General features: G+C 44.3%; 2 protein-coding genes across 2 annotated transcripts in view; one reads left to right on the forward strand and one right to left on the reverse strand.

Annotated features, from left to right (window-relative positions):
* LOC123774191 (zinc finger protein 271-like) overlaps nucleotides 1–25,478 on the forward strand; it is a 163,894-nt gene that overhangs the window by 127,105 nt on the left and 11,311 nt on the right. The window lies entirely within an intron of this gene.
* LOC138356614 (piggyBac transposable element-derived protein 4-like) lies at nucleotides 20,485–21,264 on the reverse strand. Its single transcript, XM_069312800.1, has one exon. The coding sequence runs from the start codon at nucleotides 21,262–21,264 to the stop codon at nucleotides 20,485–20,487; it is 780 nt and encodes a 259-aa protein (XP_069168901.1).

Raw genomic sequence — 25,478 nt, forward strand, 5'->3', positions numbered from 1 at the left:
TGACTCGCTTAGAGACTTACCGGGGGAGAGTTGTCCTTCTGGCCCCTTGGTGGCCGGCCCAGCCTTGGTTTCAGGCGCTGGTTGCTCGGTGTCCGAACCCGAGGGTTTTCCCGCGGCTCCGCCTCTTTCAGCAGATCGGGCCGGTACGTCACGTAGCTGGTTCGATCTTCTCCTCGAGTCTTCGCGTATGGTTTTTTTGACTCGAGTCTATCATCATCTCTATGGTGATCAGGTGGCCTCCTTGTTGGTGTCGCACCTGAGGGCTTCTTCTCGGCGGCAGTATGAAGTTTCCTGGCGGTCCTTCCGTTTCTTTTTGCGTCTTCGTCGTGTTAGCTCCTTGTCTGTTCGGGTGGTCTTGTCCTTCCTCTCGTGGTTGTTTCAGGACCGTCATCTTATGCCTAACACTGTCGCTTCGTATCGTGCGGCGCTGGCGGAGCCGCTTCAGCTTGCTTTCGGTATCGATGTTACGTCTGCGCCGTTTCGCAAGCTGTCTCGTGCATTGTTTCACCTCCGGCCTGCTCATGCGTCGCCTGAGCCGTCCTGGTCTTTGGACAGAGTGCTCGCTTTCCTTTCATCTCCTCGTTTCGTTGTGGCCCCTTCGGTCCAGGATTGTTTTTCCAAGGCACTTTTCTTGTTGGCTTTGGCCTCTGGGGGTCGGGTGGGGGAGCTTCATGCTCTCCTCCGGCGCAGGGGTTTCTGCTCTTTTGGTCGTGGTGATAGTTTTGTTCGTTTGCAGCCGTCTCCTTCTTTTCTGGCGAAGAATGAGACTGCTGCGTTCCGGAGGGGTCCATGGGTGGTTGATGCTTGGTTGGTCAGGCCGGGGGTGCATCATGTTTTGTGTCCGGTTGCGGCGCTTCGCCGTTATTTGCGCGCCACAGCTTCTGTGTCCGGGGACGCGCTGTGGGTTGATCCGGTTTCCCTTCTTCCCTGTTCGCGGGTTCGGGTCTCTCAGGTCGTCCGCAGGGTTATTAGGTCTAGCCAGCCTGCGGTCTATCCCCGTGCCCATGACGTTCGTAAGTTCGCGGCTCTTGCTGCCGTCTTTGGGAATATGTCTTGGTCTGATATTCGGGCGCGGGGATTTTGGCGGTCGAACAGGGTCCTGGCTGCTCGTTACCTTGTGAATGTCCCTGGCCCTCGTCGGGCCTGTGTTGCTTTGGGTCGGCGGTTGCAGCCAGTTGTCTCGGCTTCGAGTTGAGGGGTGAGCGACGACCGCCTCCCGGGTAAGTCCCTCTTTTTCTGTCTGTGGGTAGTTAGCTCCGGGGAGCCGACGGGGCTCCCCCCAGAAAACCAGCGTTGAATGTAATGAAACGCCATTTTCTGGGTGAGTCCCGGAGGCTCCCCGGCATCCCTCCCTCCCTCCGGTCGGCGGTTTTTCGCGTTTTTGACATCCAGCCTCAAGAACTGAGGTGTGGGTAGCCGGCGCGGGGGGTCTGGGGCTCCCCCTTCCCCCTCCCGGGGAGGGGGGAGCTGCGCAGACAGCGGCGCGGCAGTGTGTGACGTCACACTAATTTGCTTGTTTTCGGTTGGGGAGTTCTATCCACTAGTTCGGTATTAGGTAGCAATTTTAACCAGAATAGGGGTTTGTTTTGGGGCGCTTACCTTTCTGGGTGCCTGTTCCGGTCGATGGCAGACATAGAATGCTTCCAACTACACGGGGGCTTCTATAGGCCATAGCTCCCCTTGCCTCTCTGAGGGGGCCCGGTTCTGGCCGTGGTCCCCGGTAGGCCTAAGAACTCCATACACATGACTGATGCCAAAGTCTGACATTAGCATATCAGCCTGGGATAGCTCCGGGGAGCCTCCGGGACTCACCCAGAAAATGGCGTTTCATTACATTCAACGCTGGTTTTTTGAAAAACTGTGTTTTTCATGAGAGAAATGTTCAAAACCTCTTTACCGATTGCTTTGAAATTTTGACATGACGTTGCATTCAAATGGGCACGTGTTTTTATATACCTACTATATACATGCCTCACCTGTGACAGGAAAACTTTTTTTTTTAAACAGTGCCATCTGTTGCACGTAAGAGCAACACACGCCGTAATCTCCCAAAGTTCTTCCACTAATTGCTTTGAAATTCTGACTTAACGTTCCATTCGAATATGCACGTGTTTTTATATACCTACTATATAAATGCCACATCTGTGACAGGTAAAAACATGTTTTATTTTTAAAAACAGCGCCATCTGTTACACGTAATAGCAACACACACACACTAAACTAAATATGTTACAATTCCATTTCAATGTTTCCAATTGCATTGATAAATTTAATTTTCATAGATTTTGATTTATTTTAATTTTTATGGAATTATTTTGTGTGACATTGTGTTGGAATTGAGCTGTGTTGTTTACCATACCGTTCATTTCGTAAGTATAAGTATAGATGCCACACCTGTGACAGGTAAAACATTTTTTTTAAGAAACAGCACCATCTGTTACACGTAAGAGCCACACACGCTATACTAAATATGGTACGATGCCGTTTCAATGTTTTTGATTGCATTGACAAAATTAATTTTCATTCATTTTTATTTATTTTCATTTTTATTTTAATTATTTTGTGTGACATTGCTTTGGAACTGAGCTATGTTGTTTACCATACCGCTTATTTCATGAGTATAGTTTATTTTTTTATTAGTTGTTTTTCATTTCGTTTTTTATTTGTTTTTCTTATATTTCAGTGATGTTAACATCAGATCATTTGATGTTTCCAATTTTCAGATGGGAACATCAGGGACAGGGGAGGGGGTAATGGTTGGGAGGACGAGGGGACAGGGGAGGGGGTAATGGTTGGGAGGACGAGGGGACAGGGGAGGGGGTAATGGTTGGGAGGACGAGGGGACAGGGGAGGGGGCAATGGTTGGGAGGACGAGGGGACAGGGGAGGGGGTAATGGTTGGGAGGACGAGGGGACAGGGGAGGGGGTAATGGTTGGGAGGACAAGGGGACAGGGGAGGGGGTAATGGTTGGGAGGACGAGGGGACAGGGGAGGGGGTAATGGTTGGGAGGACGAGGGGACAGGGGAGGGGGTAATGGTTGGGAGGACGAAGGGACAGGGGAGGGGGTAATGGTTGGGAGGACGAGGGGACAGGGGAGGGGGTAATGGTTGGGAGGACGAGGGGACAGGGGAGGGGGTAATGGTTGGGAGGACGAGGGGACAGGGGAGGGGGTAATGGTTGGGAGGACGAGGGGACAGGGGAGGGGGTAATGGTTGGGAGGACGAGGGGACAGGGGAGGGGGCAATGGTTGGGAGGATGAGGGGACAGGGGAGGGGGTAATGGTTGGGAGGACGAGGGGACGGGAGGGGGTAATGGTTGGGAGGACGAGGGGACAGGGGAGGGGGTAATGGTTGGGAGGACGAGGGGACAGGGGAGGGGGCAATGGTTGGGAGGACGAGGGGACAGGGGAGGGGGTAATGGTTGGGAGGACGAGGGGACAGGGAAGCTGGGGATGGTGGGGACAGGGAAGCTGGGGATGGTGGGGACAGGGAAATGGAAACTGATGAGGAAGGACAAGGGGACAGGGAAGTGGGGGATGGTGGGGAGGACGAGGGGACGGGGGAGGGGGAGCATGGTCGGGAGGACGAGGGGAAGGGGGAGTGGGAGATGGAGGAGAAGACGAGGGGACGGTGAAGTGAGAAATGGTTAGGAGGACGAGGGGACGGTGGATGGTGGGGAGGACATAGGGATGAGGGAGGAAGGAAATGGTTGGGAGGAAGAGGGGACAGGGGAGTGGGGAATGGTTGGGAGGACGAGGGAACAAGGGAGTGAGGAATGGTTGGGGGGGACAAGTGGACGGGGGAGGGGGGGAATGGTGGGGAGGACTGGGAGACGGGGGAAGGGTTGCTGTTGCTCAGCAATGCACATGCATTGCTGAACCACAGCAACGTGTGGCCAGCTACTGCTAGTTAATGAAATAAAGTATGAATCAGTGTTCAGTGTAAACTACTCAGTCTGTACTATTTCACTCCAGATAACAAGAATTTCATATTGATTTTTTTTTTGCTAAATATATTAAACACACTTTTGCATATTTACATAGAATATACACACATATATAGACATTTTGATAATATAATTATAATCAAACATAGTAATAATAACCTTTTCATTGTACAGGAGTAAATACAAATAAATAAAATGATACCTCAGCACTGATAACTGGTACACTACCTCAGCACTGATAACTGGTACACTACCTCAGCACTGATAACTGGTACACTACCTCAGCACTGATAGCTGGTACACTACCTCAGCACTGATAGCTGGTACACTACCTCAGTACTGATAGCTGGTACACTACCTCAGCACTGATAACTGGTACACTACCTCAGCACTGATAACTGGTACACTACCTGAGCACTGATAGCTGGTACACTACCTCAGCACTGATAGCTGGTACACTACCTCAGCACTGATAGCTGGTACACTACCTCAGCACTGATAGCTGGTACACTATCTCAGCACTGACAGCTGGTACACTACCTCAGCACTCATATTTGGTACAATACCTCAGCACTGACAGCTGGTACACTACCTCAGCACTCATAGCTGGTACACTACCTCAGCACTCATAGCTGGTACACTACCTCAGCACTCATAGCTGGTACACTACCTCAGCACTCATAGCTGGTACACTACCTCAGCACTCATAGCTGGTACACTACCTCAGCACTCATAGCTGGTTCACTACCTCAGCACTCATAGCTGGTACACTACCTCAGCACTCATAGCTGGATACACTATACCTACATGTCGATGTTTGCGGATGACGCAACGTTGATGAGAAGAGTTGTGACAGATGAGGATTGCAGGATCCTCCAAGAGAACCTGAACAGGTTGCAGAGATGGTCAGAGAAATGGCAACTGGAGTTCAACATGAGCAAATGTAAAGTTATGGAAATGGGATTAGGAGATAGGAGACCAAAGGGACAGTACACAATGAAGGGGAACAGCCTACCTGTGACGACGCGAGAAAGAGACCTGGGTGTGGACGTAACACCTAATCTATCTCCTGAGGCACATATAAATAGGATAACAACAGCAGCGTACTCTACACTGGCAAAAGTTAGAACATCATTCAGAAACCTAAGTAAGGAGGCATTTATGGCGCTTTACACTGCCTACGTGAGGGCCAGTCTTAGAGTATGCCGCCTCATCATGGAGTCCCCATCTGAAGAAGCATATAAAGAAACTGGAAAAGGTTCAGAGGTTTGCAACGAGACTTGTCCCAGAGCTACGAGGGATGGGGTATGAGGAGCGCCTGAGGGAACTGTGCCTTACGACACAAGAAAGAAGAAGGGAGAGGGGGTACATGATAGGAACGTATAAAATACTCAGAGGGATTGACAGAGTGGACATAGATGAAATGTTCACGGAATAGTAACAGAATGAGGGGACATGGGTGGAAGCTGGAAACTCAGATGAGTCACAGGGATGTCAGGAAGTTTTCTTTTAGCGTGAGAGTAGTGGGAAAATGTAATGTACTTAAGGAACAGGTTGTGGAAGCAATTACTATTCATAATTTTAAATCCAGGTATGATAGGGAAATGGGACAGGAGTCATTGCTGTAAACAACCGATGCCCGAAAGGCGGGATCCAAGAGTCAATGCTCGATCCTGCAAACACAACTAGGTGAGTACAACTAGGTGAGTACACTACCTCACTATGAGTACACTCATAGCTGGATACACTACCTCAGCACTCATAGCTGGATACAGCTATGAGTGCTGTCCCTTTGGCAATGAGGTCATATTTCCAAGGGGCTACTCAATTTGGAGACGGGACAGAAAAATTAGGAAAGGCGGTGGCGTTGCTGTGCTGGTAAAAGAACACCTAAAGGTGAACGAGATAATGACTGCCAATCCACAAGAAGTTGACATAATAGCACTAGAGATCTGCCATGAGGATGATAAACTAATGATAATAAATGCATATAGTCCACCGCCAAGCAGCACATGGTCAAAGGAGGAGCTAGATAGTAAACGTGAAGGTCTTATAACAATAATGAGAGAGATTATAGCGAGAGCGGATAACGATAGATCACGACTGTTGATAGTCGGTGACTTCAACTTGAAATCCATAGACTGGGAAGCATATGAAGCTAAAACAGAAGATTTTTGGACCTGTAAATTTGTAAACCTCATCCTGGAAACATTCTTGTATCAACATGTTAAACAAGCTACGAGGATGAGGGAAGGGGACGTTCCCTCCATGCTAGATTTGATATTTACCAGGAAGGAGGAAGAGATATTTGACATTCTGTACCTTCCTCCCTTGGGTAAAAGTGACCATGTCTTTTTGGGAATAAAGTATGCAATGCGTTATAAGCTGAAAGAAAATAAGGAGGTTGAAGCAGTTGAAAAACCAGACTTCAGGAGAGGACATTATGGTGACCTTAGAAATTTTTTTAGCGAGTATAATTGGACAGACTTGATGCTAGGCAAGGAAGTGAATGAGATGTATGTCAAGTTTTGTGAAATATATGATAAAGGCACAAAAAAATTTATACCAAAACAGAGATGCAGGGCCAGAAAACAGGATTGGTTCGACAGAAATTGTGAGAGGGCAAGAGACCAAAAGACACAAAAATGGAATCAGTATAGGAAGAGGCCAAACCCCCAAACATACCAGCGATACAAAGATGCGAGAAACAACTATACAGCAGTAAGGAGAGAGGCAGAAAGAAATTTTGAAAAAGGGATAGCGGATAAATGTAAAACAGAACCGGGCCTATTCTACAAATTCATAAACAACAAATTGCAGGTAAAGGATAATATCCAGAGGTTGAAAATGGGAAACAGATTCACGGAAAATGAAAAGGAAATGTGTGAAACATTAAATGAAAAGTTCCAAAGTGTATTTGTACAAAATGAAATCTTCAGAGAACCAGACACAATAAGAATTCCAGAGAACAACATAGAGCGGATAGAGGTGTCTAGAGATGAAGTGGAAAATATACTAAAGGAGCTCGGTAAGAACAAAGCAGCTGGCCCAGATGGAGTTTCACCATGGGTTCTGAGAGAATGTGCATCTGAGCTCAGCATTCCACTTCACCTGATCTTTCAGGCATCCCTGTGTACAGGAATCGTAGCAGACGTGTGGAAACAGGCTAACATAGTTCCAATCTACAAAAGTGGCAGCAGGGAAGATCCCCTCAATTATAGACCTGTATCATTGACAAGTGTAATAGTGAAAGTATTGGAAAAACTAATCAAAACTAAATGGGTAGAACACCTGGAGAGAAATGATATAATATCAGACAGACAGTATGGTTTTCGATCTGGAAGGTCCTGTGTATCAAATTTACTCAGTTTCTATGATCGAGCCACAGAGATATTACAGGAAAGAGATGGTTGGGTTGACTGCATCTATCTGGACCTAAAAAAGGCTTTCGACAGAGTTCTACATAAGAGGTTGTTCTGGAAACTGGAAAATATTGGAGGGGTGACAGGTAAGCTTCTATCATGGATGAAAAATTTTCTGACTGATAGAAAAATGGGGGCAGTAATCAGAGGCAATGTATCGGAATGGAGAAATGTCACAAGTGGAGTACCACAGGGTTCAGTTCTTGCACCAGTGATGTTTATTGTGTACATAAATGATGTACCAGTTGGTATACAGAATTATATAAACATGTTTGCTGATGATGCTAAGATAATAGGAAGGATAAGAAATTTAGATGATTGTCATGCCCTTCAAGAAGACCTGGACAAAATAAGTATATGGAGCACCACTTGGCAAATGGAATTTAATGTTAATAAATGTCATGTTATGGAATGTGGAATAGGAGAACATAGACCCCACACAACCTATATATTATGTGAGAAATCTTTAAAGAATTCTGATAAAGAAAGAGATCTAGGGGTGGTTCTAGATAGAAAACTATCACCTGAGGACCACATAAAGAATATTGTGCAAGGAGCCTATGCTATGCTTTCTAACTTCAGAATTGCATTTAAATACATGGATGGCGATATACTAAAGAAATTGTTCATGACTTTTGTTAGGCCAAAGCTAGAATATGCAGCTGTTGTGTGGTGCCCATATCTTAAGAAGCACATCAACAAACTGGAAAAGGTGCAAAGACATGCTACTAAGTGGCTCCCAGAACTGAAGGGTAAGAGCTACGAGGAGAGGTTAGAAGCATTAAACATGCCAAAACTAGAAGACAGAAGAAAAAGAGGTGATATGATCACTACATACAAAATAGTAACAGGAATTTATAAAATCGACAGGGAAGATTTCCTGAGACCTGGCACTTCAAGAACAAGAGGTCATAGATTTAAACTAGCTAAACACAGATGCCGAAGAAATATAAGAAAATTCACCTTCGCAAATAGAGTGGTAGATGGTTGGAACAAGTTAAGTGAGAAGGTGGTGGAGGCCAAGACCGTCAGTAGTTTCAAAGCGTTATATGACAAAGAGTGCTGGGAAGACGGGACACCACGAGCGTAGCTCTCATCCTGTAACTACACTTAGGTAATTACACTACCTCAGCACTCATAGCTGGATACACTGCCTCAGCACTTATAGCTGGATAAACTACCTCAGCACTTATAGCTGGTACACTATCTCAGCACTGATAGCTGATACACTACCTCAGCATTGATAGCTAGTATACTACCTCAGCACTGATAACTGGTACACTACCTGTTATGATCCCAGGTACCTGAAAAACGAGTCTCCCTTATGAGTTATTCTGCAAGACCTGACCTAAATAAGAGGTCAAAGAAATATAGACATGGAGGTACATACGTAAAATAATTGGTTATATTTGATAAATAGTTTAACCTTTAAACTGCGCAAAGCGCCTGCAGGCTCACGTCTGGTTTGCGCAACGCGCCTCCGGGTATTTGTATTTTTCACATTCTATTCAAAACTCCCGCGGCTACATGGGGTTCACATCAGCTTCCTCAGGGCTCTTGTAAACAGACACCATCTTTTAAAAAAATTGTGGTCCACATTCCTGGGTGTGGGAACCTCAGTAGTGTGTGAGAACCAAGGCTGGCGCTCGCAGCATGAGCGCACAGCACTGCTGTTCAGTGTGTGACCACAGCATCGCCTAATAATGTCAAAATATATATATAACTTGTATTATTTAGCCATGATAGTATTATTGAAGAGCCTGAGTGTGATAATGACTGTGTACAATGTTCAAATATCAGTGATTCAATGCTGTTCACGATGTTCACAACGCTAGCCACAGCACCACAGCATTATTTCGTCCATCTAGGAATCTTCAAATGACTTCTTAGGTTCCTTTTCAAAATAAACTTGTGGTCAATTATTCATTTACAGGAATTAGTGACCAGGATTGTGATAATAGCAGGATTGTGGTTATAATTAGCATTGTGCGCAGTATTGTGGAAGGAGGAATTTTGGTGAGAGAGGGAAAGAATTGAGATAGCCTCATTGTGTGTGTGTGGCAGCCACTCTTGTTTTGCTCACCATACTAGCTTAGTGGTTCGCTAAGGACAACACATATGTACATGGGTATATACATTGTGTGTATATAGTGTAAGAACAGCAACAGGAGAATGTTGAGAGGAGATATTTTGGTGAGGGAGGTGACGTCATAATCGTAGCATCGTCTGCTGTGTGATTTTTCATGCAGTGTATGGTGGCAACTGTACTGTTTGGACACAATACCGGCTTACTTGCATAGTTCTGGTAAATAAAACATGTAGATCAATACATATAACATGTGTAAATAGTGTAATAAGAACAATAACAGTATGGTGGGAGGAGCAATGTTGGCGAATAAGATGAGTGAGGGAGACTGGCTGGGTGTGGCTGCTCTCACTTGAGGTGTTCTGAATGTGTTGATAGTGAATGTATATAGTGTGTGACAGTGTATAGTGTGTAAATAGATTGTATATATACATAAATTAGCATGATACATAGTAAATATGTGCAGCATATGTGTACACAAGTGTCATGCACGTAACACAGTGTCTTCGGACAGTACGGATGTTTTACTGCCATAATATAGTGTACGTGTTCATTATACATAGGATTAGCACGTAAAAACAAATAAAATGTATTTGGAACTGTGCGCAAAAAATGAACATAAATATATTCGTGGCAACTCGCGCGCCCCGCCCCGGGAGCGTACGTCGCAGGCGAACGGGAAATGATGATGTCATGCGCCAACTTACGGACCCCATAGCAGCCAAAGTAAGCACAATTTCAAATTTTTTTTACATACCCATACTGAGAGAAGGGTTTTTGACACTTTAACCCTTAAAGGGGTATAATATCCTTTGTTCCCCACAGGTGCATGTAATTTTGAAAAAAAAAAAAATTCTTGCTAATCTGTTAATTTGTGTTCACTGATCATGGGGAAAAATAATAAAAAAATCGTAAGTGGCATAAATTGCCTGCTATAGGGCAGGGATGTCTGGCAAAAAACAGTCGCTGACTCAGCATGCGTCCCAGGCGGTCTGTTGATCGCCAGCTGTCAGGCCGGAGTTGCCACAAAGAGATAATTACCTAATTATTTAAATGTCTGATTGATTTTTTGTAGTTTTTTGCTGTAATATTATTCAATAGTGTGTAGTTTGATATATTTATATAATAAAATGAGTGAATCATCGCTGTACTCAAAAATATGGTGTGCATATTGTTGATTCAATTATGTTCATCAATCAATGAACAAATACTTTGCCGGTTATTACACTATATACAGAGGTTATATATAAGTATCTGCATGTTTTGTTCACCATAACGAACCACTAAGTTGCTATTATGAGTCAAAAAGTAACGAGGAGTGACCGGCGTGTACCAGCCAGTCACTCATGCCCTCCCTCAAGTCACCTGACTCACCACATTCTCCTCCCATAATACTGTTTATTGCTTTTATTCACTATATGCAGACGACTGAATGGCAGCCTGAACTGCTAACAGAAGCGGGGAAAAAACGAGGAACATATTCGTCTACAATCTTAACCCCACGACTCAAAGAAGCAGCAAAACAACTAAAAAATCTGAAAGACGTAACAATAAGAAAAGCCGAAAAGACAGCAGCATATGTATTGATTCCTACCCAAGAATACATGAACAAAATTAGCGACATCCTTAGTGATGACACCAAATTTTAACAAATCACGAGGAACCCTGTGGAAGACCTTAAACGCAAAGTAAACAAAACAATTACTGCAATCAACGCAAAGAAAGGTAGTGTGCATTTCACTAAACTCCAAGGCGACTATGGCTTAGGATATGCCTATGGCAATGTTAAGACACACAAACCAGGTAACCCACTATGCCCAATATTCAGCCAAATACCAACTCCAACCTATCACCTGGCAAAAAGACTTAACGAACTCCTAACTCCATACACTCCAAGCAAGTATAGTCTACAATCATCAGCAGATTTCCTAGAATTAATCAAATCTACTCAGCCCGATGGAATCATTGCTTCCCTGGACGTCGAATCCCTATTTACCAACGTCCCAGTCGACACAACCATAGGAATGATACTGGACAGAGTATACACAGTCGAGAGCACCCCCAAGTTAGACATACCTGAGCCACACTTGATGAGTCTTCTCGAAGCATGTACAAAGGAAGCCCCTTTCATCAGTCCACAAGGAGACATGTACAGGGGTACCTCAGTTTAAGAGTTTAATTCATTCCTGGAGACGGCTCGTATTCCGAAAACTCGTATTCCGAACCAAATTTCCCCATAAGAAATAATGGGAATGAATTAATCCGTTCCTGACTACCCCAAAAACCCCACATCAAACTAAATTTTTATACCTAATTAATCTAAATAAACCTACAAAACTATGTTCAAGTTATTACTTACCTTGCTGTTGAATGCTGTAGGCGTATGGAAGATGGTGAGGCGGGGGGAGGAGGAGAGGAGTTTCTGTTTGGAAGGGGAGTCCCCTTCCATTATCACATCAGGCAGTGAGGACCTTTCTGGTGTGCTCTCCCAGGCACGTTTTATCTGAGTGCCACTAGGCCTGGTTGAGGCTCACTGCTCGATTTTCTCGCCACAAATCTGTCCATGGAAGCTTGCTTTTCCCTTCTTCGCAAGCTGTCTCTGTAGTAAGGCATCACATTGTCATTGAAAAGATTAAGACAACGGCCTACTACAGCTTTCTCTGGGTGAGTCTTTTCAACAATTGTTTGAATCTCTTCCCACATCTGACACACCTTCTTAATTACTGCAGTAGGGACATTCGCTACTGCTTCATCCTCCTCCACTGTAGAATCATCAGCTGCATTGTCTTGCTGTTCCTGTTGAAGGGCTTGGAGTTCTTCGGTGGTCAGTTCTTCGTTGTGTTCTTCCACCAACTCCACATCATCATCCAATTCCAAGCCCATTTGCCGGCCCAGAGTAACAATTTCGTCAACAATAGGCGCATCATTTCCAGGCTCAAACCCCTCAAAGTCTAGTTCTCTCACATTCAGGCCACAATTTTCTCTAGCCAGAGATCAGGGTTCTTTGAGTCACTTCTTGCCAAGCTTTGTCAACGACTTTTAACCCTCAAACCGCTAGGGGCCCAATTGGAATTCACACCCACAGGCGCAACAAAAAAAAAAATAAAAAAATTCTTTCATCTTATAGAAGTGTTCATTTTTGTTCCCTGATCACGGAAAAAATAACGAAAAAATCGTAAGTGGCATATTTTAGCCGCAATAGGGTAGGGAAGTGTGGCAAAAAAGAGGCGTTGGCAGAGCCTTCGGCAGACGAGGTCTACTCCGCCCGAGCTGTCAGACGGCAGTTGCCACTAAAATATATTATTACCTAATTATTTCAATGTGTCTGATTTATTTTTTCTTAGTTTTTTTGCAGTAATATTATTCCATACAGTGAATTGTGGTATATTTATATAATAAAATGTGTGAACCATCGCTGTACTCAAAATTATGGTGTGCATATTAGTGATTCAATTATTATGTTCATAAAACAATAAACAAATAGTTTCGCTGTTGTTACACTATATACACAGGTTATATATAAGTATTTGCATTTTTTGTACACCATAACGAACTACTAAGTTGATTTTGTGAGTCAAAAAGCAACGAGGAGTGATCGCCAAACACCAGCGAGCAGCTCACTGCCACTCCCTCTCTCAACACCACCTCACTCACCCTCATTCACCTCCCACAATACTCTTTCTGTATTTATTCACTATACACAGACGTTATATATACGTATTTACATGTTTTGTTCACCATAACTGTACATCTAAGCTTGTATGGGGAGTAAAGGCACTAAGACGTAGCTACTCACACAGTCAGCTGATTGGCGACTGCCCTCAAGGCCAGACGCACTAATATTTGTCCTCCAACAATATTGTTTGTGGTGTTATTATGCTATATACACACATCAGTATCTACCTGTTTTATTCACCATACCTGAACAAATAAGCTGGTATGGTGCCCAAAGATCATAGTGGCCATCAGTAAACAACATGCCAAGTCGTGCAGACGACGCTCCTCCCTCACCAAAATGGCGGCTCTCGACCTACTCCTCTCGCTGTTATCTCACACTATACACACGTTATATATAAGTACAGTGGTACCTCGGAATGCGATTGTCCCTGTATGCGAGGTTTTCGGAAGGTGAGCAGTATTTACTCCAAAAATTTGTCTCAGAAGGCGAGGGTTACTTCGGGACGCGAGTTTGTTGATACGCGTACAGGCCGACCTAGCGCGTGGTGGTTCGGCGATCGTCGCCCCTCCGCCCCGCCGCCCCTCAGTTTACCATTGTTTCGCGCTCAGTGACTACCCCCACATCAATTCTTCTCGCGGATTTTCAGTGTTTTGTTGGATTTTTGGTGATTTGTCTATACAATTTGTTATTATATATCTCACCATGGGTCCCAAGAAAGCCAGTGGTAAGGATAAAGGCCAGAAAGCTCATGTGAGGATGACAATAGAGGAGAAACAAGAGATCATTCGGAAGCATGAGAACGGTACACGTGTTGTTGAACTTTGTAGGCAGTACAACAAAGCCACATCAACAATATGCACTATACTTAAGAAGAAAAATAAGATTATGGGTGCTAAAGTGGCAAAAGGAGTAAGAACATTAACCGCACAAAGACCACAAATACTTGAAGTGGAAAAGTTGTTATTAATTTGGATACACGACAAGGAGTTGAGGGGTGATAGTGTTTCGGAGGCCATTATTTGTGAGAAAGCCAGAGTGTTGCACGAAGACCTTCTAAAGAATACCCCTGCAACGAGTGATGCAGATAAGAAAGAGTTTAAGGCAAGCAGGGGCTGGTTTGAAAAATTTAGAAAGAGAAGTGGTATCCATAGTGTTACAAGGCATGGGGTTATGTGATGTGATTATGGAAGGGGACTCCCCTTCCAAACAGTAACTCCTCTCCTCCTCCCCCCTCCTCACCATCTTCCATGCGCCTACAGCACTCGACAGCAAGGTAAGTAATAACTGGAACACAGTTTTGTAGGTTTATTTAGATGAATTAGGTAAATTAGGTATAAAAATTTAGTTTGATGTGGGGTTTTTGGGGTAGTCAGGAACGGATTAATTCATTTCCCTTTATTTCTTATGGGGAAATTAACTTCGGAATGCGAGTTTTCGGAAGGCGAGGCGTCTCCAGGAACGGATTAAACTCGTATTCTGAGGTATGCCTGTATCTACATTTGTGTTCACCATGGCGAACCACTAAGCTGGTATGGTGAGTGCAGTCAATAAATGGTGGCCACACACAGTCAGAAAACGACGCCACAACCCTCCCTCCCACAGCCTTACTCCTCCTTCCATGGAGCACTGCGCTAAATATCACCACAATCCTGCTATTATCAGAATCCTGGTCAGTTTTATCACAGTCAGGGGGGCTTCAGTAATACTATCACTGCTAAATAATAGCAGTATCATTTATATTATGGTATTTGTAGGCGATGCTGTGGTCACAAGCTGAACAGCGGTGCTGTGAGCTCGTGCTGTGTGCGCCAGCCTTGGTGGCTTGCTCAATACTGACGCTGTAACACCCAAGAATGTTGGCCTGGATTTTTTTTTCTAGGTGGCATCGGGCAACTATCGGTCATGGCTGTACTATAGCTGCCCCTATCCCAGGCAGGGGCGTTTAAATTATAGCGCTAGACACGAAATCATATATAAATGATGTGCGCGGTCTCGGTTTTGTCACTGATATCATTTATATGTGATATGCGCGGTTTGAGGGTTAACCCTCAAACCGCTAGGGGCCCAAATGGAATTCACACCCACAGGCGCAACAAAAAAAAAAAAATCCAAAAAATTCTTTCGTTTTATAGAAGTGTTCATTTTTGTTCCCTGATCACGGAAAAAGTAACAAAAATATCGTAGGTGGCATATTTTAGCCGCAATAGGGTAGGGAAGTGTGGCAAAAAAGGGGCGTTGGCAGAGCCTTCGCCAGACGAGGTCTACTCTGCCCGAGCTGTCAGACGGCAGTTGCCACAAATATATTATTACCTAATTATTTCAATATGTCTGATTTTTTCTTAGTTTTTTTGCAGTAATATTATTCCATACAGTGAATTGTGGTATATTTATATTATAAAATGTGTTAACCATCGCTGTACTCAAAATTATGGTGTGCATATTAGTGATTCAATTATGTTCATAAAACAATAAACAAATAGTTTTGCTGTTGTTACACTATATACACAGATTATATATAAGTATTTGCATGTTTTGTACACCATAACAAACTACAAAGTTGGTCTTGTGAGTCAAAAAGCAACGAGGAGTGACCGCCAAACACCAGCGAACCACTCACTGCCACTCCCTCCCTCAACACCACCTCACTCACCCTCATTTATCTCCCACAATACTCTTCCTGTATTTATTCACTATACACAGACGTTATATATACGTATTTACATGTTTTGTTCACCATAACTGTACATCTGAGCTTGTATGGTGAGTAAGGCCATAAGACGTAGCTACTCACACAGTCAGCTGATCGGCGGCCGCCCTCAAGGCCAGACGCACTAATATTTGTCCTCCAACAATCTTGTTTGTGGTGTTATTACGCTATATACACACATTATATATAAGTATCTACCTGTTTTATGCACCATACCTGTACAAATAAGCTGGTATGGTGCCCAAAGACCATAGTAGCCATCAGTAAACAACATGTCAAGTCGTGCAGACGATGGTCCTCCCTCACCAAAATGGCGGCTCCCAACCTACTCCTCTCGCTGTTATCTCACACTATACACACGTTATATATAAGTATCTACATTTGTGTTCACCATATCGAACCACTAAGCTGGTATGGTGAGTGCAGTCAATAAATGGTGGCCACACACAGTCAGAAAACGACGCCACAACCCTCCCTCCCACAGCCTTACTCCTCCCTCCATGGAGCACAGCGCTAAATATCACCACAATCCTGCTATTATCAGAATCCTAGTCAGTTTTATCAGTCAGGGGGCTTCAGTAATACTATCACTGCTAAATAATAGCAGTATCATTTATATTATGGTATTTGTAGGCGATGCTGTGGTCACAAGCTGAACAGCGGTGCTGTGAGCTCGTGCTGCATGCGCCAGCCTTGGTGGCTTGCTCAATACTGACGCTGTAACACCCAAGAATGTTGGCCTGGATTTTTTTTCTAGGTGGCAACTGGCAACTATCGGTCGTGGCTGTACTATAGCTGCCCCTATCCCAGGCGGGGCGTTTAAATTATAGCGCTAGACACGAAATCATATATAAATGATGTGCGCGGTTTCGGTTATGTCACTGATATCATTTATATATGATATGCGCGGTTTGAGGGTTAAAGCACTACAAATGTTAAAATGGTGTTTCCAGAACTCTTTGAGGGTGAAGTTTGTGGCTTCAGTCACTTCAAAACATTTCCGGAAAAGTGCCCTTTCATAAAGTTTCTTAAAATTTGCTATGATTTTCTGGTCCATAGGCTGAATTAGAGGAGTGGTGTTAGGAGGAAGGAATTTAACTGTGAGGAATTTATTGTATCTGGGCAACAAATCATCTTCCTAGCCTGGAGGATGAGCAAGAGCATTGTCGAGAAGAAGCACGGCTTTGAGTGGCAAATGTTTCTCCTGCAGATATTTTTCTTTGGCAGGGCACAGCACTTCATTCACCCACTCCGAAAAAATAAGCCTAGTCACCCATGCTTTTTTATTAGCCTTCCACATCACACACAAATGGGTTTTCTGCACTTTATACTGTTTGAAAACCCTTGGATTTTCAGAATGATACACTAGCAAGGGTTTAATTTTCAAATCGCCACTTGCATTTGAACACAGCACAAGCGTAAACCTATCTTTCATAAGCTTGTGTCCGGGCAAGGATTTTTCCTCCTTGGTAATGTATGTCCTCTTAGGCATTCTTTTCCAAAACAGTCCTGTTTCATCACAATTAAACACTCGTTGCGGTAGGTATCCCTCAGCCTCTGCAAACTCTTTAAATTCCTCAATAAATCATCCAGCGGCTCTTTTGTCTGAGCTGGCTGCCTCCCCATGCCTTGTAACACTATGGATACCACTTCTCCTTCTAAATTTTTCAAACCAGCCCCTGCTTGCCTTAAACTCTTTCGTATCTGCATCACTCGTTGCAGGGGTATTCTTTAGAAGGTCTTCGTGCAATACCCTGGCTTTCTCACAAATGATGGCCTCCGAAACACTATCACCCCTTAATTCCTTGTGTATCCAAATTAATAACAACTTTTCCACTTCTTCAAGTATTTGTGGTCTTTGTTTCGTTAATGTTCTTACTCCTTTTGCCACTTTAGCACCCATAATCTCATTTTTCTTCTTAAGTATAGTGCATATTGTTGATGTGGCTTTGTTGTACTGCCTACAAAGTTCAACAACACGTGTACCATTCTCATGCTTCCGAATGATCTCTTGTTTCTCCTCTATTGTCATCCTCACATGGGCTTTCTGGCCTTGATCTTTACCACTGGCTTTCTTGGGGCCCATGGTGAGATATATAATAACAAATTGTATTGTCAAATTACCAAAAATCCATCAAAACACTGAAAATCCGGGTGAAGAATTGATGTGGGATAGTCACTGGGCGCGAAACAATGGTAAACTGAGGGGCGGAGGGGCGACGATCGCCGAACCACCCCGCGCTAGGTCGCCCTACCACCCCGCGCTAGGTCGCCCTACCACCCCGCGCTAGGTCGCCCTGAACGCGTATCAACAAACTCGCGTTCCGATGTAACCCTTGCCTTCCGAGACATATTTTCCGAGGAAATCCTGCTCGTATTCCGAAAAACTCGCATAAAGGGACACTCGTGTTCCGAGGTATCACTGTATCTACAAATAGACGGAGTAGCAATGGGCTTCCTCAGGCTCAGGAGCCGGTCGGCCGAGCGGACAGCACGTTGGACTTGTGATCCTGTGGTCTTGGGTTCGATCCCAGGCGCCGGCGAGAAACAATGGGCAGTTTCTTTCACCCTATGCCTCTGTTACCTAGCAGTAAAATAGGTACCTGGGTGTTAGTCAGCTGTCACGGGCTGCTTCCTGGGGGTGGAGGCCTGGTCGAGGACCGGGCCGCGGGGACACTAAAGCTCCGAAATCATCTCAAGATAATCTCAAGATAACCTCCCCCTTAGGAGTTCTATTTGCTAATTTTTATATGGGAACAATCGAAGACAGAGTCTTCAGTAGCAGATAAAAACCAACTGTATATTGCCGTTATGTAGATGACATATTCGCCATAGTAAAAGACTCAGATGAACTAATTGATCTAAAAAGCCATCTAGAGAGTCAGTACTCCAATTTACACATGAAAATAATGAAAATGACAGTCTGCCATTCTTGGATGTACTAATAACAAAAACAGGAACCTCTTTAAGCCCCATCGTATATACTAAGCCCACCAACATAGGATTATGCCTGAACGGTAGAAGTGTGTGCCCCCAAAGATACAAAGCCAGTGTTCTCAATGCTTATATTTGTCGAGCGCTTACCCACTGCTCCGAATGGAGCAATGTGAGTAGAGAGTTTGAAAGAGTAACTCAGGTATTGGTGAACAACGAATATAGCAACGCGGAAATAAACGCTGCTATAAGAAGACACTTGGACGATGGTATAATCCTGAACCTAGAACAGAAACCACAATACCTCCAATAAAATTATATTACAAATCAACCATGCACAGTGAACATATAAAAGAGGAAAGAAATAATCCGTAAAGGAGTAAAAAGCATTACTCCTAACCAAAACATAGACCTGATCATACAGTGCTTCCTCAGTCTAACGAACCCTGCTCTATCGAATTCCCGGAAGAGCCAAACAAATTGAATTCGATACCAAATGTTCAGTGGAACATACAAATGTTCGATTAACCCTCGGGCCGCTAGGGGTCGAAATGGGATTAACACCCACAGGTGCAACAAAAAAAAAATAACAAATTTTTTTTCTTTTTAATCTCTTTATTTGTGTTCCCTGAGCACGGGAAAAATAATAAAAAAATTTAATTGCATTTAACGTTTTGTAAATGAGCCGAGTAGATCGGCACTGACGTCACACTTCGTCTTCGCTGGACCGCTGTGCGCCCGGGGTGAGTCAGGCACAACGGAGAAGGAGCCCGAGTTGCCTCGAATTTATTTTCGCGTTATTATTTACAGTATCTATGGCGTATTTTACACCCATTTTTTTCACTGGTGTGGTTCAATATGTTCTCACAAGAAGATTTATAAACATAAAACTGTTGTCAATGTATATTGTATCCACATATTAGTGTCACAAGTATCTGCACAAAAATGTCTTATTTCTCAATAAAATATAAATTTCTTTTGATTTATTTCCACTATATACACCCACTTATTCTGTATTTACATGTTTTGGCACCAGTCTTGGACATTTAGAAGTCATCAAGACTGTGATACTCATTGAAACATTGGACATGGCACAGAGGGACCTGCCACACTGTGCACCAAGTCATCACCATTTTTCTTTTCTGTTCCCTCTTGGTTGTTGACCAGCATACTACACATGCACGCTGGCCTACTGCACACTTTCCAGTTGGTGGTAAAAACCTGAGATTGTGTGTCAAAAAGGCATCTCTGTAAGCGAGGCTGGGTGTTGGAGCATGGTGCAATACTGGGTTCAGAATGGGCCTCTGTATGCCAGGAATTACTTTGCCAAACTTCTGTAGTAATTGTGTTGCTACAGTAAAATTGAATGCACGGAAATTACGTTTACCACCTGTCTTTCCACCGCACTGAAAGTATTCCACCTGTTTTTCTGAGCTCGCAATCACCAACCTGCATAGCACCTGGAAACACTGGCATTTCCCTTCGTTTTGCCTTCACTGTGCCACACACTCCAGTTCTATTATCAAGCAAGAACCTAGTTAGCAAGGGACTGGTATAATAGTTATCTGTGTATAATATGTGGCCCTTGTTGAGATATGGTGCAAGCAGTGACTTCACAACACTACCTGAGAAGCCATGTTGGTCATTAGCAGGAATGTCTACATTTGTACCCATATACATTATCATGTGTAACACCATTCTTGTTTCACAGTCACAGAGTACAAAGAATTTCAATCCAAATCAGTGGCTTGGAAGGAATATATTGCTTGAAGGCGAGACGTCCTTTGAAAAGCACAAGGGATTCGTCAATCACAAGCTTCTGAGCTGGTATGTAGAAATCCCTGTACTTTCCAATAAGTTCATTCAGGACGTGCCTTACCTTCCAAAGTCTATCATCATCATTCCGGTCTTCATCATTTGCAAAGTGAAGGCACCTGAGGATTTTCACAAATCGGTCTCGAGACATATATTTGCTGAACATCGGTGTTGGAACAGTATGGTCTTTGCTCCAATAATGGTCGATTACGTGTTTGACACAATTTTTCATCAACATACACAGTGCGAAAAACACATACATTTCACCTACAGTCGTATCTTTCCATCGCTGCAAACGTGAATAATCGGAGAACTCCTCATCAATGAGATCAGTCGCATATTTGTTCGTTTCATGAACAATATATTCAATTAGCGGCTCATCAAAATATGCAGTAAAATAGTCCATTTCACACATATCTGCACCTTTATCAGGGAAAATGTCTGTAATTCCAACATCTGAATTATCAAAACCAGGAATTTGTGGAACAAAATCTGTCCCATCACTCCACACAAAAACTTTGGGTGTCTTTCGAGAGTCAATAGTGGCATCATGGCGAGGAAACCGTGGACCAGGAGCTGAAGCAGGTCTAGGAACAGTAGGGATGGGCAGGGACGGTGACGGAAAATTACTCCATGTTGAGGGTCCTTGTTCATGTGGTGCCATGCGGTGCCGCATGGCTTGGCCAGATGCTGCTGACGTGACAAGTTGTCACTTGGCAACACCACGCAGTCCACTTGCACTAGCGAAACTATTTTCCGATTCTAAGTCACTAAAACCGGAAAATTATTAACCTTCTTCAGAATAGCCGAGCAAAACATCAGTATCTTGCAAGGGAGCACATGAACTGTGTGGTCTTGCACAAATTGGGGTCGAGTGAGGGTGAGGAGGCATGGGCGAGATGCTAGGCCTAGCCCTGGTGGAGCCAGCATGTTCACACTCGTCGTTGGTCGTATCCACCTCTGAGGGCTGTGTGTAGTCATGATCAAAGTTTGAGTCGTCAATATCAGACTCGTCACCATCTGAGAACAAATTCTTGTTAATTTTATCCTCGGTCAGAGGTCGCGAGGAACGCCTCGCTGAGCGGGGTCGGTCGTTGGAACTTGATGCACTCGCCATGGTGTCCGCCAGGTAACGGAGGCCTGTACACAAGGGGGATCAACACTGGATTTTTTTCCAAGGCGGGTTTTGTTTATGGTCGGTTGAGGCTCGCCGATGACTACCCCTATCCCACGCAGGGCGTTTAAATTATAGCGCTAGACACGAAAGCATATATAAATGATGTGTGCGGTTTCGGTTTTGTCACTGATATTACATATATATATATGATTTGCGCGGTTTAAGGATTAAGCGAGGAATGTTTGTCCAAGCGATCACCGAGACCGAGCTGTCATAGTTGATGACAGCCACTGTCATCAACAAAGTGTAAACAGTTGTACAGTATTATATTTTGCTTTCCCGGTGGTGAGAGAGTGGTGGTGCTGAGGGAGTGGTGGTGGTGAGGGAGGCAGTGGTGGTGGTGGTGAGGGAGGCAGTGGTGGTGGTGGTGATGGAGTGATGGTGGTGGTGGTGGTGAGGGAGTGATGGTGGTGGTGAGGGAGTGATGGTGGTGGTGGTGAGGGAGTGATGGTGGTGGTGGTGGTGAAGGAGTGATGGTGGTGGTGAGGGAGTGATGGTAATGGTGGTGGTGAGGGAGTGATGGTAATGGTGGTGGTGAGGGAGTGATTGTGGTGGTGGTGGTGAGGGAGTGATGGTGGTGGTGGTGAGGGAGTGATGGAGGCGGTGGTGGTGGTGAGGGAGGCGGTGGTGGTGGTGAGGGAGGCGGTGGTGGTGGTGAGGGAGGCGGTGGTGGTGGTGAGGGAGGGAGGTGGTGGTGGTGAGGGAGGCGTTGGTGGTGAGGGAGGGGGTAGTGGTGATGTAGGGTGGTGACGTTTGTAAGAGTGGCGAAGGGGGAGGACGGTTGCTGACCACGCGTGGCTGCCAAACCTCTCATCCATTCTGTATTAAAAATTTCAATCTTAGCTGTAAAATATTTATGCCAAAATATGTTAATTTTCATGTATTAACCCTTCAATTGCGCATCGCATCATATGATGCTTTGACCGACTTGCAGTAAATTGCGCATCGCATCATGTGATGCTTTGGAGTACTACGCAAGATTTAAACGGCCCGCGGATAGACGGGGTTCACCACACCTTCATCAGGGCTCTTGTAAACAGACGCCATTTTAAAAAAAAATCGTGGGCCAAACTCCCGGGTGTTAGGGGCCTCAGTATTGAGTCAGCTACCAAGCCTGACGCACGCAGCATGAACTCACAGCACTACTGTTCAGCTTGTGACCACAGCATCGCCTAAAAATGCCATAATATACTTGTTCATGCTATTATGTAGCGATGATATTATTACAGAAGACCCCTGACTGTGATAAAACTGACCAGGGTTCTGATAATAGCAGGATTGTGGTGATATTTGGCACTGTGCGCCATGGAGGGAGGAGTAATGCTGTGGGAGGGAGGATGGTGGCGTCGTCTTTTGAGTGTGTGTGGCCACCTTTTATTGACTGCACTCACCATATCAGCTTAGTGGTTCGCTATGGTGAACATAAATGTAGATACAGTGGTACCTCGGAATGCGATTGTCCCTGTATGCGAGGTTTTCGGAAGGCGAGCAGTATTTACTCCAAAAATTTGTCTCAGAAGGCGAGGGTTACTTCGGGACGCGAGTTTGTTGATACGCGTACAGGCCGACCTAGCGCGTGGTGGTTCGGCGATCGTCGCCCCTCAGTTTACCATTGTCTCGCGCTCAGTGACTACCCCCACATCAATTCTTCTCGCGGATTTTCAGTGTTTTGTTGGATTTTTGGTGATTTGTCTATACAATTTGTTATTATATATCTCACCATGGGTCCCAAGAAAGCCAGTGGTAAGGATAAAGGCCAGAAAGCTCAAGTGAGGATGACAATAGAGGAGAAACAAGAGATCATTCGGAAGCATGAGAACGGTACACGTGTTGTTGAACTTTGTAGGCAGTACAACAAAGCCACATCAACAATATGCACTATACTTAAGAAGAAAAATAAGATTATGGGTGCTAAAGTGGCAAAAGGAGTAAGAACATTAACGGCACAAAGACCACAAATACTTGAAGAAGTGGAAAAGTTGTTATTAATTTGGATACACGACAAGGCGTAGAGGGGTGATAGTGTTTCGGAGGCCATTATTTGTGAGAAAGCCAGGGTGTTGCACGAAGACCTTCTAAAGAATACCCCTGCAACGAGTGATGCAGATAAGAAAGAGTTTAAGGCAAGCAGGGGCTGGTTTGAAAAATTTAGAAAGAGAAGTGGTATCCATAGTGTTACAAGGCATGGGGTTATGTGATGTGATTATGGAAGGGGACTCCCCTTCCAAACAGTAACTCCTCTCCTCCTCCCCCCTCCTCACCATCTTCCATACGCCTACAGCACTCGACAGCAAGGTAAGTAATAACTGGAACACAGTTTTGTAGGTTTATTTAGATGAATTAGGTATAAAAATTTAGTTTGATGGGGGGTTTTTGGGGTAGTCAGGAACGGATTAATTCATTTCCCTTTATTTCTTATGGGGAAATTAACTTCGGAATGCGAGTTTTCGGAAGGCGAGGCGTCTCCAGGAACGGATTAAACTCGTATTCTGAGGTATGCCTGTACTTATATATAACGTGTGTATAGTGTGAGATAACAGCGAGAGTAGGAGGTTGGGAGCCGCCATTTTGGTGAGGGAGGAGCGTCGTCTGCAGGACTTACCATGTTGTTTACTGATGACCATGATGGTCTTTGGGCACCATACCAGTTTACTTGTACAAGTATGGTGAATAAAACAGGTAGATATTTATATATAATGTGTGTATATAGCGTAATAACACCACAAACAGTATTGTTGTAGGAGAAATATTAGTGCGTCTGGCCTTGAGGGCGGCCGCCACCTGCATAGTGAGTAGCTACGTCTTTGTGCCTTTACTCACCATACAAGCTTAGATGTACAGTTATGGTGAACAAAACATGTAAATACTTATATATAACGTCTGTATATAAAAGCAAAAACAGTATGGTGGGTGGAGAATGGTGGCAAGTCAGGTGAGGTAAGGTGAGGGAGGGAGTGGCAGCCAGTCACTGCCTGCCACTGCCACTGCCACTCAGCATACCAACTTAGTGGTTCGTCATGGTGAACAAAACATGCAGATACTTATATATAACCTGTGTATATAGTGTAATAACCGACAAAGTATTTGTTCACTGTTTGATGAACATAATTGAATCAACAATATGCACACCATATTTTTGAGTACTGCGATGATTCACTCATTTTATTATATAAATGTATCACACTACTGAATAATATTACAGCAAAAAAACTACGAAAAATCAATTAGAGACATTGAAATAATTAGGTAATTATCTCTTTGTGGCAACTCTGGCCTGACAGCTGGTGAGCAACAGGCCGCCTGGGACGCACGCTGAGTCAGCGCCTGTTTTTTGCCAGACTTCCCTGCTCTATAGCGGGCAAAATATGCCACTTACGATTTTTTTATTATTTTTCCCATGATCAGTGAACACAAATTAACAGGTTAGGAAGAAAAAATTTTTTTTTTTTTTTTTTTTGGTATGCGCCTGTGGGTGTCAAATGGTATATAGCTATGCACCATTTAAGGGTTAATATACATTATTAATCATTAACATGTTTTATTGTTTCCTGTAGAAAACAACAGCTCACTTGGCATTGTGTAGTGGTGTGTGTAATTACCTAAGTGTAGTTACAGGATGAGAGCTACGCTCGTGGTGTCCCGTCTTCCCAGCACTCTTTGTCATATAACGCTTTGAAACTACTGACGGTCTTGGCCTCCACCACCTTCTCACT

Source organism: Procambarus clarkii, chromosome 73 (genome assembly GCF_040958095.1).
Source record: "Procambarus clarkii isolate CNS0578487 chromosome 73, FALCON_Pclarkii_2.0, whole genome shotgun sequence".
NCBI classification, from domain to species: domain Eukaryota; kingdom Metazoa; phylum Arthropoda; class Malacostraca; order Decapoda; family Cambaridae; genus Procambarus; species Procambarus clarkii.

Excerpts from the sequence above, each read along its gene's own strand:
- LOC138356614 (XM_069312800.1), bottom strand. The coding sequence starts at position 21,264 with ATGCGGCACCGCATGGCACCACATGAACAAGGACCCTCAACATGGAGT.